Source organism: Manacus candei, unplaced genomic scaffold (assembly GCF_025592945.1).
Source record: "Manacus candei isolate 608988 ecotype Guabito, Panama unplaced genomic scaffold, ASM2559294v1 h1tg000011l, whole genome shotgun sequence".
Classification (NCBI taxonomy): Eukaryota; Metazoa; Chordata; class Aves; order Passeriformes; family Pipridae; genus Manacus; species Manacus candei.
The window spans coordinates 21,774,481-21,787,463 of NW_026138059.1; the positions used below are offsets into that span (position 1 = coordinate 21,774,481).

The 12,983-nt window shown below is 35.7% G+C and overlaps 1 protein-coding gene across 5 annotated transcripts in view; it reads left to right on the top strand.

Moving 5' to 3' along the window:
- The window catches only part of SENP6 (SUMO specific peptidase 6), a 72,235-nt gene that overhangs the window by 36,291 nt on the left and 22,961 nt on the right, over positions 1–12,983 (top strand). For 3 of the 5 annotated variants that reach the window (XM_051778021.1, XM_051778024.1, XM_051778025.1), the window contains 5 exons: positions 275–295; positions 4,840–4,910; positions 7,093–7,232; positions 9,579–9,969; positions 10,814–11,046. In XM_051778021.1, the coding sequence (XP_051633981.1) occupies positions 275–295; positions 4,840–4,910; positions 7,093–7,232; positions 9,579–9,969; positions 10,814–11,046 (856 nt within the window). The remainder of the gene's footprint in view (positions 1–274; positions 296–4,839; positions 4,911–7,092; positions 7,233–9,578; positions 9,970–10,813; positions 11,047–12,983) is intronic. The other 2 variants (XM_051778023.1, XM_051778022.1) reach the window with 2 other exon arrangements.

Below are 12,983 nucleotides of genomic sequence, written 5' to 3' on the forward strand. Positions count from 1 at the left end.
GAATTAATCGAATTTTACACACTGAAAAAGACTCAAGTCAATGTATTATTTAGACCACTTGACTGTTGCTGTCTTTGAAGTAACATTTGTGCGTTTTAATTACTCTTACAAAAATGCGATAAAAAATTATAGTGCTTGTTTGAAAACTAGTCCAGTGAGTGCAAGAGACAATGAAACAGTTATAGCTTATATTTAATAACCTTTGCATTTAGTGATGTACAACACATATGGGGCTTTGCATCTTATATGTTTTTTTCTTTTTTCATATTTTAAGCAATCTGGACCGAAAGGAAAGGTAAGCTTACTGTTGATCAAATGAGCATGGCAATGAGCATTAAGTAAATTAACTGATTGAGTGCTGTAGCAATGCTAGTTAAAGAATATTTAATCCAGGAAATCATATCTGCTTATGTGTAATGGGGGTTGCTTGTGTTTTGCTCTGTTTTTGTGGTTCACTTACTCTCTTTGACTGAAAAAGGACTTTTACATTCATCTCTAAATAATGCTATGTTAACGGGAACTTGAGGTGCATTTCCACTGGAACTTTATCTCTCTATTCATATAACCAATGTCAAATTAGGTAAGCATTCTGCTAATTCTTTTTGTAAAGCAGCAAACTTTGTGTAATAGAATGATTCTGAAGCCGATCTTAGTAGACTGTTTAACAACTTTCACTCTCATCTCAGCTTGGTTTGAATAGCATTAAAGATTTTTGTTGCATTACTGTGTATATTCATGAAGTATATATGTTAAAACAATTAACAGAAAATGTATAGCAAAAACAGACACACTGGTTTTTGATTGCTCATTTCAGGCTCGTTTCTCACTTGTTTTGCATCTGGTTTAGTGCCGTTAATATTTTGTTAGCAGTATGAAATACCATACAATTGTTTTTCTTCATACGTAGTTTATAATTGTATGTTAGTGGAAATGTTTTGTGGATAGGAAGGAATTCACTGAGTTTTTATAAATATCTTGTCTATGTAGGTGATTTTTGGCAGTATGAGCTTGATACCAGGTTGATTTGTTTAAAAAGTGTATATAATGTTTAACCATTAATGATAAAAATAGCACAGTTCTTTGTGAATTCAGGATTTTCCAAATTTACTTCAAATTCAGTAATAAAATCAAGCCTTTCTGGTTTACTGCCTTTTGTTACTTCTTAAAAGAACTATCAAACTCACCAGCCAGTTAGTGTCACTGAATGGCATAGAAGACAAGGGTTGCATTCCATGCTGGTGTGATCTTAATTTTCTCATGGGGATACCTGCTGCTTCTTAACCCAATACTACTGGATGCATTCTTTTTTTCTTTCCCTGCTTTTTGTTGCTGTCCTAGCAGGGGAAGATGATGTAGGCAGGAGCTGCTAAATGTGGTTTTCAACATTACTTTCATGATAAGTACAGCCACAACTCCTGACTTTCTGGGCCGGATGGGGTTACTGACCTGTGTACTAAAAACCCTGTTCCCAGTACTGCTCCTTTTCTTTTCAGCTTTTGACTTTTTCACTCTGTTTTTCCTATAAGACATGCTGAAGGTAAATCTTACCTCAGCAGCTTGGTGCTTCAGTCTTACCATGCTTTACTCTTCTTTTGTGTAATGATGTAAAAACCAACAGCTTGCCTGCAGTGGTGTATCTCCAAATGGTAGCATACAGAAGCAGAGGAAAGATTGAATAAGGTGGCCTCTCAAAGAGGCAGGCTGCACATTAAACACAGCTCTTGTGTAAGCCTGCACCTCAACAAAGTTAGGAGTCGGTGCAAGCTTTTTGATGTGGTGTGCCAAATCGTGGGTGGCACTGTCTCCTAAATTCCCAGATTCAGCTGTTTCTTAATGTTTATTTCTTTCTGGTATAGCCAGAAATTGTGGTCCTGCCCTTTCCCCTGCCCCCCTTTTTTGTTTTTTGTTTTTCTAGAGAAGAAATGAAGTGAAAATGTCAGTTTGGCTAGGGGGTGTTATGGAGGTCTGTCTAGCAGTCCGACGTGAAGATATTGAGGTCCAATTCCACCAGTAAAGGAATATGGCAGTAATCATGAATGTTTGCTTAAAATACAAAATCAGTGACACCATTCTGTCTGGGCAAAACATGCTTGGTCAAGAATACTCTAGGACTTAGCTGTTAAGATATGTCAAAAGTTCATGACTCTGCACAATCCAGACTGCCTCAGTATTCGGTCATGTCTGTTGCAGAAAAAGCCCGATCGTTCTTGGTACTGTGATTAATGTTTTGTGTTTGATGCTTTACTACTTCTGGAGATTGCTTTTATCAAATACTGGTCTACTTCCCTTGTACTTAAAGTTATTAAAAGTCCTTATAATGGATGAGATAAATGAGATGCCTAAAATTGTTTAACCTCTTAGAATGGAGCCTTGTTCTTCAAGCAAAATCTGAATCTCATAAATATTTTTAGGAAATATAACAGGCAAAAAAAAGGATATTTTAAGTATTTGCTAGGATGGTAGGAACAGCAATCAATATTGTATTTCTCGGGGGTTTTAACTGTTATTGTGTTTCTTGGGGTGTTTAACTGTTAGACACAGTATGTAGGTAGTCTTGCATCTTGATCTGTTCAGGTGTTTGATCTCTCAGTTACTTCTGTTGAAATGGAAGACTTAGTTTTGGTTAGGGTTTAACAACATGTTAGTTGAGCATGTGTCATGTTCAATTTAAAAAACCACCATAGTTTCCATTCTGTTTCTGCACTCACATGCAATTAAATGAGTGCTTTACTGGAGAAGGTATTAATGGATCTGCAAGTGTTCAGATGGCAATAGGCATTGTGCTGAGAGGGGCACCTTAGTGCTGTAGTCTGTAAAAACTTTGTGGTGGTGGGCTCTGCCTTCCTGTTTGTGTGTGGGTTTTTCAGGAAAGGAAACTAGTAGGAGGCGCTTAGTGTTTCTGCCTTCATGTGGGAGGGCTGTCACTGTCTCCAAGAAAGCATTTTTTTTTCAGATTAAATCTGAAATTAAGTAGTGATTGAAATCATCTTCACTTTTCTTTCTAATTCAAAGCAACTTCAAGCCTGACCTTGAATTGCTAACCATGCTAAACTTTGCTGGGAAGCCTCAGTTGATTTGGAGCTGGTTTTTGTGAGTTAGGTTTGGGTTCCACTGCTTCATTGTGACCATATGAGTAACAATTCTGTATTGTAGCAGAAAAAAGATACACAGTTTTTGCTAGCTCTTCTGTATTCTTGCAAGTGTTTGGCCATTGAATAGGTATCAATATGAGTCTATGCTGCTAACATAAAATTCAGACAGGGGTAGATAATGCTACTGTATTCTGATTTATTGTAAAAGAATTATTTAGCCGTATATGGTAAATAATGAATTTATCATCTTAAAAAGATAAATATATATTGCATGTCAAAAATGTAATACAATCTTGTTTGATTCTTAGAAGAAAAATTGTAAACTAGAAATGTCCAGAGACTTTGAATTGTTGACTACATTTTAAAAGAAATTTTAGTATTCTAAATCTGCCATATCATTTGCTTTATTGTTTGCTTTCAATTAAATGACAAATAGTTTCAATATTGTTTCTCTTAAATATAATTTCAGTGTTAGAAAATAATTTTTCTAAGAATGAATATGTTCAAAACAAGACATGTTAGGCAATACTACTGAAAGGTAATTATGACTTGTCAGACAACAGCTGTTAGTTAATAATAAAATACGTGAAGACCCTGAGAAATATTACCTAGAAATGCAGAAAATTCAAAGTTTTTATAGTTTGATGCATTAGGAAATGCTGTCCTGGAAGAAATAAAATCTTATTTTATTAGTGCTGAAGTCTATATCGGCCATAGCCAAATTTTTTTCAGATGGGTCCTCAAAATTAAGCTGTTAGTTGGCGGTGTTACTGCCTACAGCTGTGTGCTTCACTCCTTTGCTGTTGGTTGTAATCAGAGGTAGCAGGATGGGATGTGTGTGGCCTATTTGCAGCCCATTGCTTAACTTGCCAATAAAACCAGTTTCTGCTGACGTTGTTGGCAAGGCCTCCTGTGTTCCAGGTGCATGCCATCTTCTGTTATGACAGGAACAGTAACCTACAGCTTCAGGGCAGAGGAAGCACTGAGAAAGAAAAGTGCCACAAAAAGTAACCAAGATGCAGTGAACTTCAGGAATCTTAATTTGGTAGTAGCATAATTTGATGCATGTGTATGTAAACTGAAAATATCTTTCAGGAAACTTAAAGAAATCTTACTATAATGCCTTATATTGCAGTAATTTGCACAAAAATATGTGATATCTTTATTATGCAAATTACACCAACAGAAGTTTTATTATCCAGTAATTTGTCTAAATTAATTACAATATTTTAAAAACAAATATATAGGAACTATGTTTTATCCTGTGTTGTTCTTTCTGGTTTCTGGCCAGAACAGTTTTTGATGTCAGATCTCTTCCCTCTGTTTTGCATCTTCTTTTCCTGTTTTTTAAGTTGTGGAACTTTTGGAATCTACTTTAATATTAAAATAATATTTGTTTCTATTCTTGGCTTTTAAAAGTATCTGTCTTGTATTTCTTGAATGACGAGGAGGGGGGGAAGATGCAGGCTTCAGTATTTGGAGACTTGGGTCTGCAAGTGTGAGACTCCTGAACTATTGATTATTATCAGAAGAGATTTAGATTAGAAACACTTCCAAGACATTTACTGTGGCTGTTCCTAGCATTCTGGCAATACTTTTTTAAGTGTACAGATAGTATGTAACAGAGAGAAGTTACTTATTCAGAGCTTTCAGATACATTTCAGGTTTATTTTGTTCGTGTATAATTGTGACTAAATTATAATGGTGTCTGTCGAAAGAACAACCATACATCTAATTAATTTTCCAGAAAAGAATACCCACCTCAGCTTCAGAAAGTAGAGGCAGACCACATTAGATTACCACGGTCACAAGGAGTGGGTAAGTTATCTTTAGAGTTCTCATTTCTTTTAAGCAGAATAATATTTTGAATATGAGTGTGTTGCCAAATCTTACATAACCTTTAGTGTGTGTGTGCACATATATATATATTTAGAGCCTTACATCATGTTATTCTGGCTTTATACAAGTTTGTGCATGAAGTGAGCATTTTGCCCTTTTTGACATATTTCTGTAACCGGTTCAGTCTTGTAATAAGTAATTTTAAATTAGGCTTCAGTTACTTTAAAAACAAGAGAAATAAGGGAAAACTTAGAGTCACAGAACTGGAGATGGAACAGATCTCTGGAGATCATCCAGTCTGAGCCCAGACCTCCAGCTTGTTTGTGAATTATTGATGAGGAACTTCTGTAGTAGTGTTAGTATGAGAACAATAGGACATGGTAACCAACAAACACTTGGTATATTGATACACTGAAGGAGTTAATAGAAGAGCAGCATCAGCACTGCTCTGTACCTCAGCTGAAACACAGTCTTATATTGTTGTTAGGGAAAATTGATGGAGGTGCAATGGAGAAAATGTAGCTTGTCTTGAGGTGTGGAAATTGTGAAACTGGAAAAGAAAATTCACTTTTGTGTTTTGTTAAGCTTTGTTAGTACAGATACACTCTGTAAACCTGCTGTTGAGCTGCATAGCCATCTCCACTGGCAAGTTGTTTTGCTGTGCCGTTTTAGGTTAAATGTTCAGTAGAATTTCAGCAGTACTACTGAAAAGTAAGTTAACTTAGAAAAAAACCCACCTTTTATTGTTTCTTTTTTGAAAACAAGATATTCTTTAGTTTTGAGATGTGGTCTGATAGGATGTTTGTGAGATCATCAGTATGTATACTGAAAAAGTATTCATAGCTTTTGAAGAAAAGACAGTCTTAAAAAAAGTTCCAATATGGAGACTGCAATTAAACTAGGGAATATAAGTAGCACTTTTACCTTAAATCTAATTGAGGCACTCCTGTACAACATATTCCCCTTCTTAAAATGCACAGGGTGAGATTTTAATTCATTTCTGTTTTCCTATACTCTTACAGTATTGAAATGAATGCCCCAGTATAAAACACTGTAATTCACTGTACTGCTGTGTCTTGTGTTGAAGGAGTAAATCTGCTGGTTTATACCTGGCAGTGTGCCCAGGTGGCCAAGATGGCCCCTGGCATCTTGGTCTGTGGCAAGAATAGTGTGGACAGCAGAACTAGAAAAGTGATGGCTCAGCACTGGTGAGGCTGTGCCTCGAGTACTATGTCCAGTTCTGGGTCCCTCACTTTAAAAAGGACTTTGGGATGCTGGAGTGTGTCTGGAAAGGACAATGAAGCTGGTGAAGGGTCTGGAGCACAAGTCGTCATATGAGGAGCAGCTGAGGGAGCTGGGGGTGTCTAGTCTGGAGAAAAGGAGGCTCAGGGGAGACCTTATTCCTCTCGACAACTACCTGAAAGGATACTGTAGCCAGGTGGGGGGCAGTCTCTTCTGCCATGTCTCAGGTGAAAGGACAAGATGTAAAGACCTTATGTTATGCCAGGGAAGGTTCAGATTAGATACTTGAAAAAATCTTTTCACTGAAAGAGTGGTTAGGCCTTGGAATAAGTTGCCCATGGAGGTGGCAGAGTCACAGTCTCTGGTAATGTTCAAGAGATGTCTGGATGTGGCACATGGGGATATGGTTAAGGGGTGATTATGGTGGTGCCAGGTTGATAGTTAGACTAGATGATCTTGAAAGTCTCTTCCAACCTTGATGATTCTGTGAAATTGTAATTACACAAAACATTCCCAATTATTCTAAATGCATTCATCAGTAATTCTGTAGTAAAGATTACCAACAGCATAATCTAACATCCCCTCCTAATTTGGCAGCAGACCTTCCATTTGATCTGCAATGAAGTTAGTATAGACTTGCAAATCCAAAGCCTCCTCCAAAGATATCAAGATACAAATTGTCACTGAGAGACACTGAGACAGCATTAGTAAAACAACATTTTTGAATTTACTTTGGGGAATTTTTTCTTACTCATACAACAAATCATGAGACACTCGAAGCAGTGTAGTTTGTTGGAAATTTAAAAAGGTGTTTATGTTTGGTTCAAGTTAGTGTATGTAAAGAACTAAGTTGATCATAAATATAACAGCGTATGAGTGGGCATGTAATGTTAACATTTTTGCATTTTTTCTCTCCTAGACAGTGGAATGGAAAATACAGAAGACTCAGAATCAGAATGTGAAATAAAGAGAAAAGTGCGACAGAAAAGTCACTGCAATTCATATCAATCTGACTTGAGTCAATCTTCTGCTACAAAAAAATGCTTAACTCAGTCAAAGGTGGGTTAGATTTTAAAAACATGTAAAGGGTTAACTTTAATAATTGATGCATATTTTAAAAGCAGACTTTGAAGGGGTGAAACAAGGCAATGTTTTAAAAATCCTTAGAGTTGGGAGGAAGATTTACACAAATAAAAAAAAGTTACAATGATAGAGATATTTAAATGTTCATATTAATACTAGCCATGAAATATTTATATTTTGATTTGAACAGAAAAAGAATTTGAAAAGAACAAGAATCTGATTTAATTGAATGGTTGATTGGTAAACTGGAGACTGATAATTTCATGATTTTCTGTACTCAAAACAGTAAAGTACTGCAAAAATGCAAGTACTTCTTACTAAGTTACTTGCTTTTTCAGTGAAACTAGCTCTTTTGGGTATCCAAATGGTATTCTCTATGGTCTAGATGCAACCAACCAACATGTTTTTGTCAGGAGCTTTTCTGAATATCGGATGTAAGATATTTTTGAAATTCCTCTAAGGCTCTCTATTTTTATCAACTTCACAGGTTACTATGGAAGTTTCATTATGCCCACATACAGGTCACACTGTATGACTATCAAAGAAAACCTTCCTGTAAGGAGATCTTGATTAAAAAAAATAAATCACAGATCTATGATTATTGTATATACTTAGCTTGTGCTTGCTCTTGTGTATTAGAAAGTAACTCAGACTGTATTTCTTTGTTAGGTGGAAACACTTGGTACTGCCCTTACGCATTTCTGTTGCATATTTAGTTAATTAATATGATGTTATTAAAGAAACTGGCTTAAAATTCTTGGTGTGTGGTTGAAGTAGAGGGGTACAGTTACTCTAAGATCCTTCAGGTACAGTTGGTACCTTCTCTTGAATATTTTAATGTCTGACTGAAGTTCTTCAATTCGATAAGCAGTAACTTTCTAAGAACTACATCTGGTAACAGCACTGAGGCACAACTCGTTTTCATGTCACTTGATATCTCTTCCCACCACTCAGATTTTAAAGCTCTGATACATTTTATACACTGGGGAATTTTTTTGTTTCTCTACAGTATGCGTAGCTTTGTTAAGTTGCAGAAATTTGGTAAAAATAATACTTTGTCATTGTATGACTTTGGTCTTTACATTTGGGTTTTGAATTGATTCAAGGTCGCACACCTGAGGAAGTCTTGGAAGCGTGTTCATGGCTGGGAGTGGGGGTAGTGTAGATTGTGATAACTGTGTTTTGAAACTAGATTTCAAGAGGTTTTGGTGGGATGTAGGTATTTGTTATCTTCAGTAGTTCACAGTACAGTGGTTAACGCCTTTTGAGTTCAGTGTTCCAGGAGACAATAACATGCACTAAATTTCGGCTCTAGAGGTGTCCTGTATTCAGTTTGGTACACATTCCGTAGTTTATGTGTTAGTATTGAATCCCTTAGGTTTAGAAGTCCAAGTTCTACACTTGTAATACATAATTAAGTTGGACCTAGTACATGTGAGAAAAACAAAAGACACCTCTGTCTTTGCAGTGATAGGATACACATTTTTCTTTGAGCCCCTACTTTCTTGTAAGTTTGGGGAACTCCTATTCCTCAAGTCCTGTTTTCTTTTTGGAGATAATGGACTCGAGCAATGTATTTACTTTTCGTTTTTTTTTCCCCTCCCTTGAGGAGTGATTTTTCCTGCATGACTTGCCAGGCTGTTAGAAAATATCTTGGAAAGACAAATGACTTTGACCTACAAGGTTTCTTTGAGTCCTCTTTGGCATTGCTCTGTGGATCCTTAGGTTATTTCACAACAAAACTTTTTACAGAAATATATATAACTGGATGATCTTGCTGATGGATATATGCTGATGGATATATGTATCTGAACAGTGTATTACTTAAGGGAAAAAAGGCAAGAAGGAAAATCCGAATTGTCCAACATTAATCGCTTTTTCAAAAATTGCCACAAATGATGTTTGTTCCTGGTAGAATGTTTTTCATTTTCTTAAAAAAAAAGAAATCAAACTGTATTTTAATGTTTACTTTCTCTGCTTACTGTAATTGCTAACATAATGGTCTCAGTCTCTGGATATTATGAAGAACTTCTTCACCGAAAGGGTTTTCAGGTATTAGAAGAGACTGCCCAGGGATGTGGTTGAGTCACCATCCCTGGAGGTATTGAAAAGATATGTCGATGTGGCACCTGGGGATATGGTTTAGTGGTGACTTGTCAGTGCTCGGTTAATGGTTGGACTCCATGATATTAAAGGTCTTTTCCAACCTAAATGATTCTGTGATTCATTCTGAACAGAATTTAAGTGCAAGATTTGTTAATGGTATGTTTCTGCTTACAATTACTGATTGTGTGTGTGTTTCTCCTTTACCTTTTGGAACAGATTGATTATTCTACTGATTGCCCAAATTGTGGGAGGGCAAATGAAAATCAGACCAAATGCCGACATTGTGAAAGTGCTTCTCTAAAGGATTTGCAAAGAGTCTCCAGACAAACTGTGACATTAAGTGAATCTGTGGGACCTTTATCACGTTCTTCAATACATCAGAATTCAGCAGGGCAAAAATCTTCAGGTACAGGGTTCAGCACAAAGAAGTTTTATAGTTCTGCTGTTGGAAAAGGTCCAGCAGATATTCTACTGAGTAATGAAGTTGTAGGACATTCTATGTTACGACACAATGGGAAAGTTGGTCTTATAACTGGGACAAAAAATCCTAAAATTACAGGAAGCTTAAGACAGAGAAGTACAAGACCGTCTGAACTAAATGATCCAAGTAAGTACTTTTTTATGACTACAGCCCTAAGCTGGAAACCCAGAATATGGTATAATGAAGGAACTATTTGTGCAGGTTTACAATACTGATGTTGCATGGAATTTTTTTGTGTATATGTTCTTGGGGAAGGGGGACAGAACTTTTAATAATTTCCTTTTTGTATGCAGAGGTCCTCTCCAAGAAAGATGAAGATTGGGGAAAGCAAAAATTATTTTGTTAATCTTTTTCTTGTTTGTTTAAAAAAGACTTACAGTTTATAGTTTTTAGAAAAAGCATTCTTTGCAGATTTCCATTATTCATTCTCCCAAAGGGAAGGCAGTATTTTATTTTTATTTAATAATTTCTCCCTTTTCTTTTGAACTACACATCTATTTAAATTTCACAGTTTGTAAAATGTTAATTTTTGTGCTTTCTGTATGTAAATTCAATTTATAAGCAGGAAGGATGGAATAGGAGAAATTATGTTTCTGGTTCTGTGCTTATTTTATTAGACCACGTTGTCCTACTTATTTGAATGATTTCAGTCATAATTTTCTTGTTGGTTTTTAAGTTGCATTGTTTACTGTCAATTCTTGATTGAACCAGGGAAAGTATGGCTTCACATCTAGAGGTAGATTAATGATACCCATTTTTTGTAGAGTTAGTTGTGAGAAATGAAAAATGAGGGAGAGAGCACCTGCAAGCAGATTCCAAATAAACATTAATAAAAGCATAATATAATGATACATGTGGACTTTTTTGGCACTGCAGGACAATTATATAAATTACTTTTAAACTATTATTTGAAAAAAAATTTCTGTTACAGAAAAATTTAGTGGTTGAGAATTTAATATTTTCTGTTTAGTTGTTTTGTCTAGTGATGATGATGAGGAGGAGAATAGTGGCAGCACTAGGAGAATGGAAAGCATTTCACCTCGTCCTGCAGATTCAGCCCGCTCCTCCCCAGCTCCTTCTACAGGAAAGGTGGAAGCAGCATTAAAGGAGAACAGTTGTGGAATAGAACAGAGGATAGGTAGTATAACAACAGATACAGAAATTGCAGTCACACTACCAAGAAAAGCAAGAATGAAAGATCAGGTACTATTTAATGCTTTGTTTAAAGAAAACAAAAATCAAATAATAAACGGAATATGTAAAGGCTTGTTTCGCACTGTCAGATTTTGACTATATTTGATTGTTTTTCTTATTCAGCAGCTAATCAAGTAGTATTTTGGCCTACATAATACTGGAAACATAAGAAAATGCGTTCATTATATTTTTGCAAGGATTCATGATGATTTGAGTTATGCTGTTAACATAAATGCTTCTGTGTTGAATGTTTACTCTTTGAGACTGGGCAGGGATTCTCTATGAAGCTCAAGGGCTTACTTAGTTTGCAGAAGAATGTCAGAACCAGCTGTTGCCTGTTAAGACTTTGGACATGTGAAGTTAAACTTGAAAAGAGACACTTGTATCAATAGTGGCCCTTGAAAATTAAAATACTTTGACAACTGTCCCAACTAATAGCACTTATTTTAGGGGGTTTGTGATGGGGGTTTTGTTTTTTAGTTGAATATTACTGTAAGAATTTCATAAACAAAGACAAAAAAATGTACCATGAGCAGACACCTTAAGTGTGGTCAAAAGGGACAGATTTCACACTGTGGTAAAAGCTGTCTCAGTAGTGAGCCATTAAGAGGAATAAATTTCCTGTGACAATTGGTATTGGATTAATAGTGCTGATTAAAACCATTCTTGAGTCACTTGCCCAGTTTCACTATTGTGAGTTTGATTCAACAAGAGTATCTGATCAGATTTCCAGTCCTTTATGTTTTCTGAGTTAGAACACTAAAGAAACCAACATTCTAGTGCTGTAATTGATGAAACTGTGGATGTTCATAATGTAGTATATAATTAGTCATCACTGTCAATATAAAGCTGTGAACCTCTAAGCCTACAATAAAGCTGTGGGGCTAAAAGATTGGATTATTAGAAGTTCTGAATTAAGTTATTCTAGTGGTATTTGCTGAATTAACTGAAAGCACTGTGTTGTGAAGGCACTGGGGTCTAAGACTTCTGAAAGTCTCTCAAATGTTTGTATATCCATATGTTCCTGGTCACTAGTCTTTACGAACCAGTTTTAAAACTGGAAATTAACTACATATTTTATATAAAAGTAGAAAAGAGCTTACATTTGAAAACAAGGGATATAGATCTTTTTTTGGTGAAGTATAACACAAATTTTGCATTGATTCAAGACCAAGAATTGCAGGTATCACAACAGTTTTGCCAGATACGATAGAAAAGACTTCATTCAGTTGTGTTTCTCTCAAAATATGCATTTATTCTTCACTGAAGAGGCTACTTGAATATAGCACCACTTTGATGTTTGCTGTTTTATTGTGTGTGATTTGTTTTAAGCTTTTAATAATATTTAGCCAGTCCAGTAGACAAAAATGAAAAGCTCCCTTCAACAAGAGTCTGAGGAAAACATTTAATTACAGGGATTTAGATCCCTACCTTCTCCAGTGTATTAAATGAAGCACCCAAAAGTATATTTTGAATTATTGCTAAGATGGGCTAGTGATTAGGGACTTGGATATAATTTTTGAGATTTAGTCTTAATAGAATACTGAATCCTGTAGAATGTTTTTCTGTGGGAGTTTAATTGTATTTTGTAACGAAAAAGAATGCTTGCTCATGGACAGCTTTATGAAACGATATAAATACCAAAGAGAAGACTAGTGTACAGAAAATTCAACAAACTAGAGCAATATAAGCAATACAACAAATAAATACGTTAATCTGATGCCTGTCAGCAGGCTTTATTTCATTTTAATAGGGTTTTTGTAAGATTGTTCTGTTGGTAAACAGGATACTTCATTGAGATTACAGCTTCAGTCAGCATCTAGAGACTTTCTTGAATTGAAGCCAAACTCCACATGGCCTTCTTTCAGTACATAGTCTCCTGACCCTGGAATCTATCCTATAAGCATCTTAGTAGTTCTGTACAGATGCCTTGAGGAATTCTGATT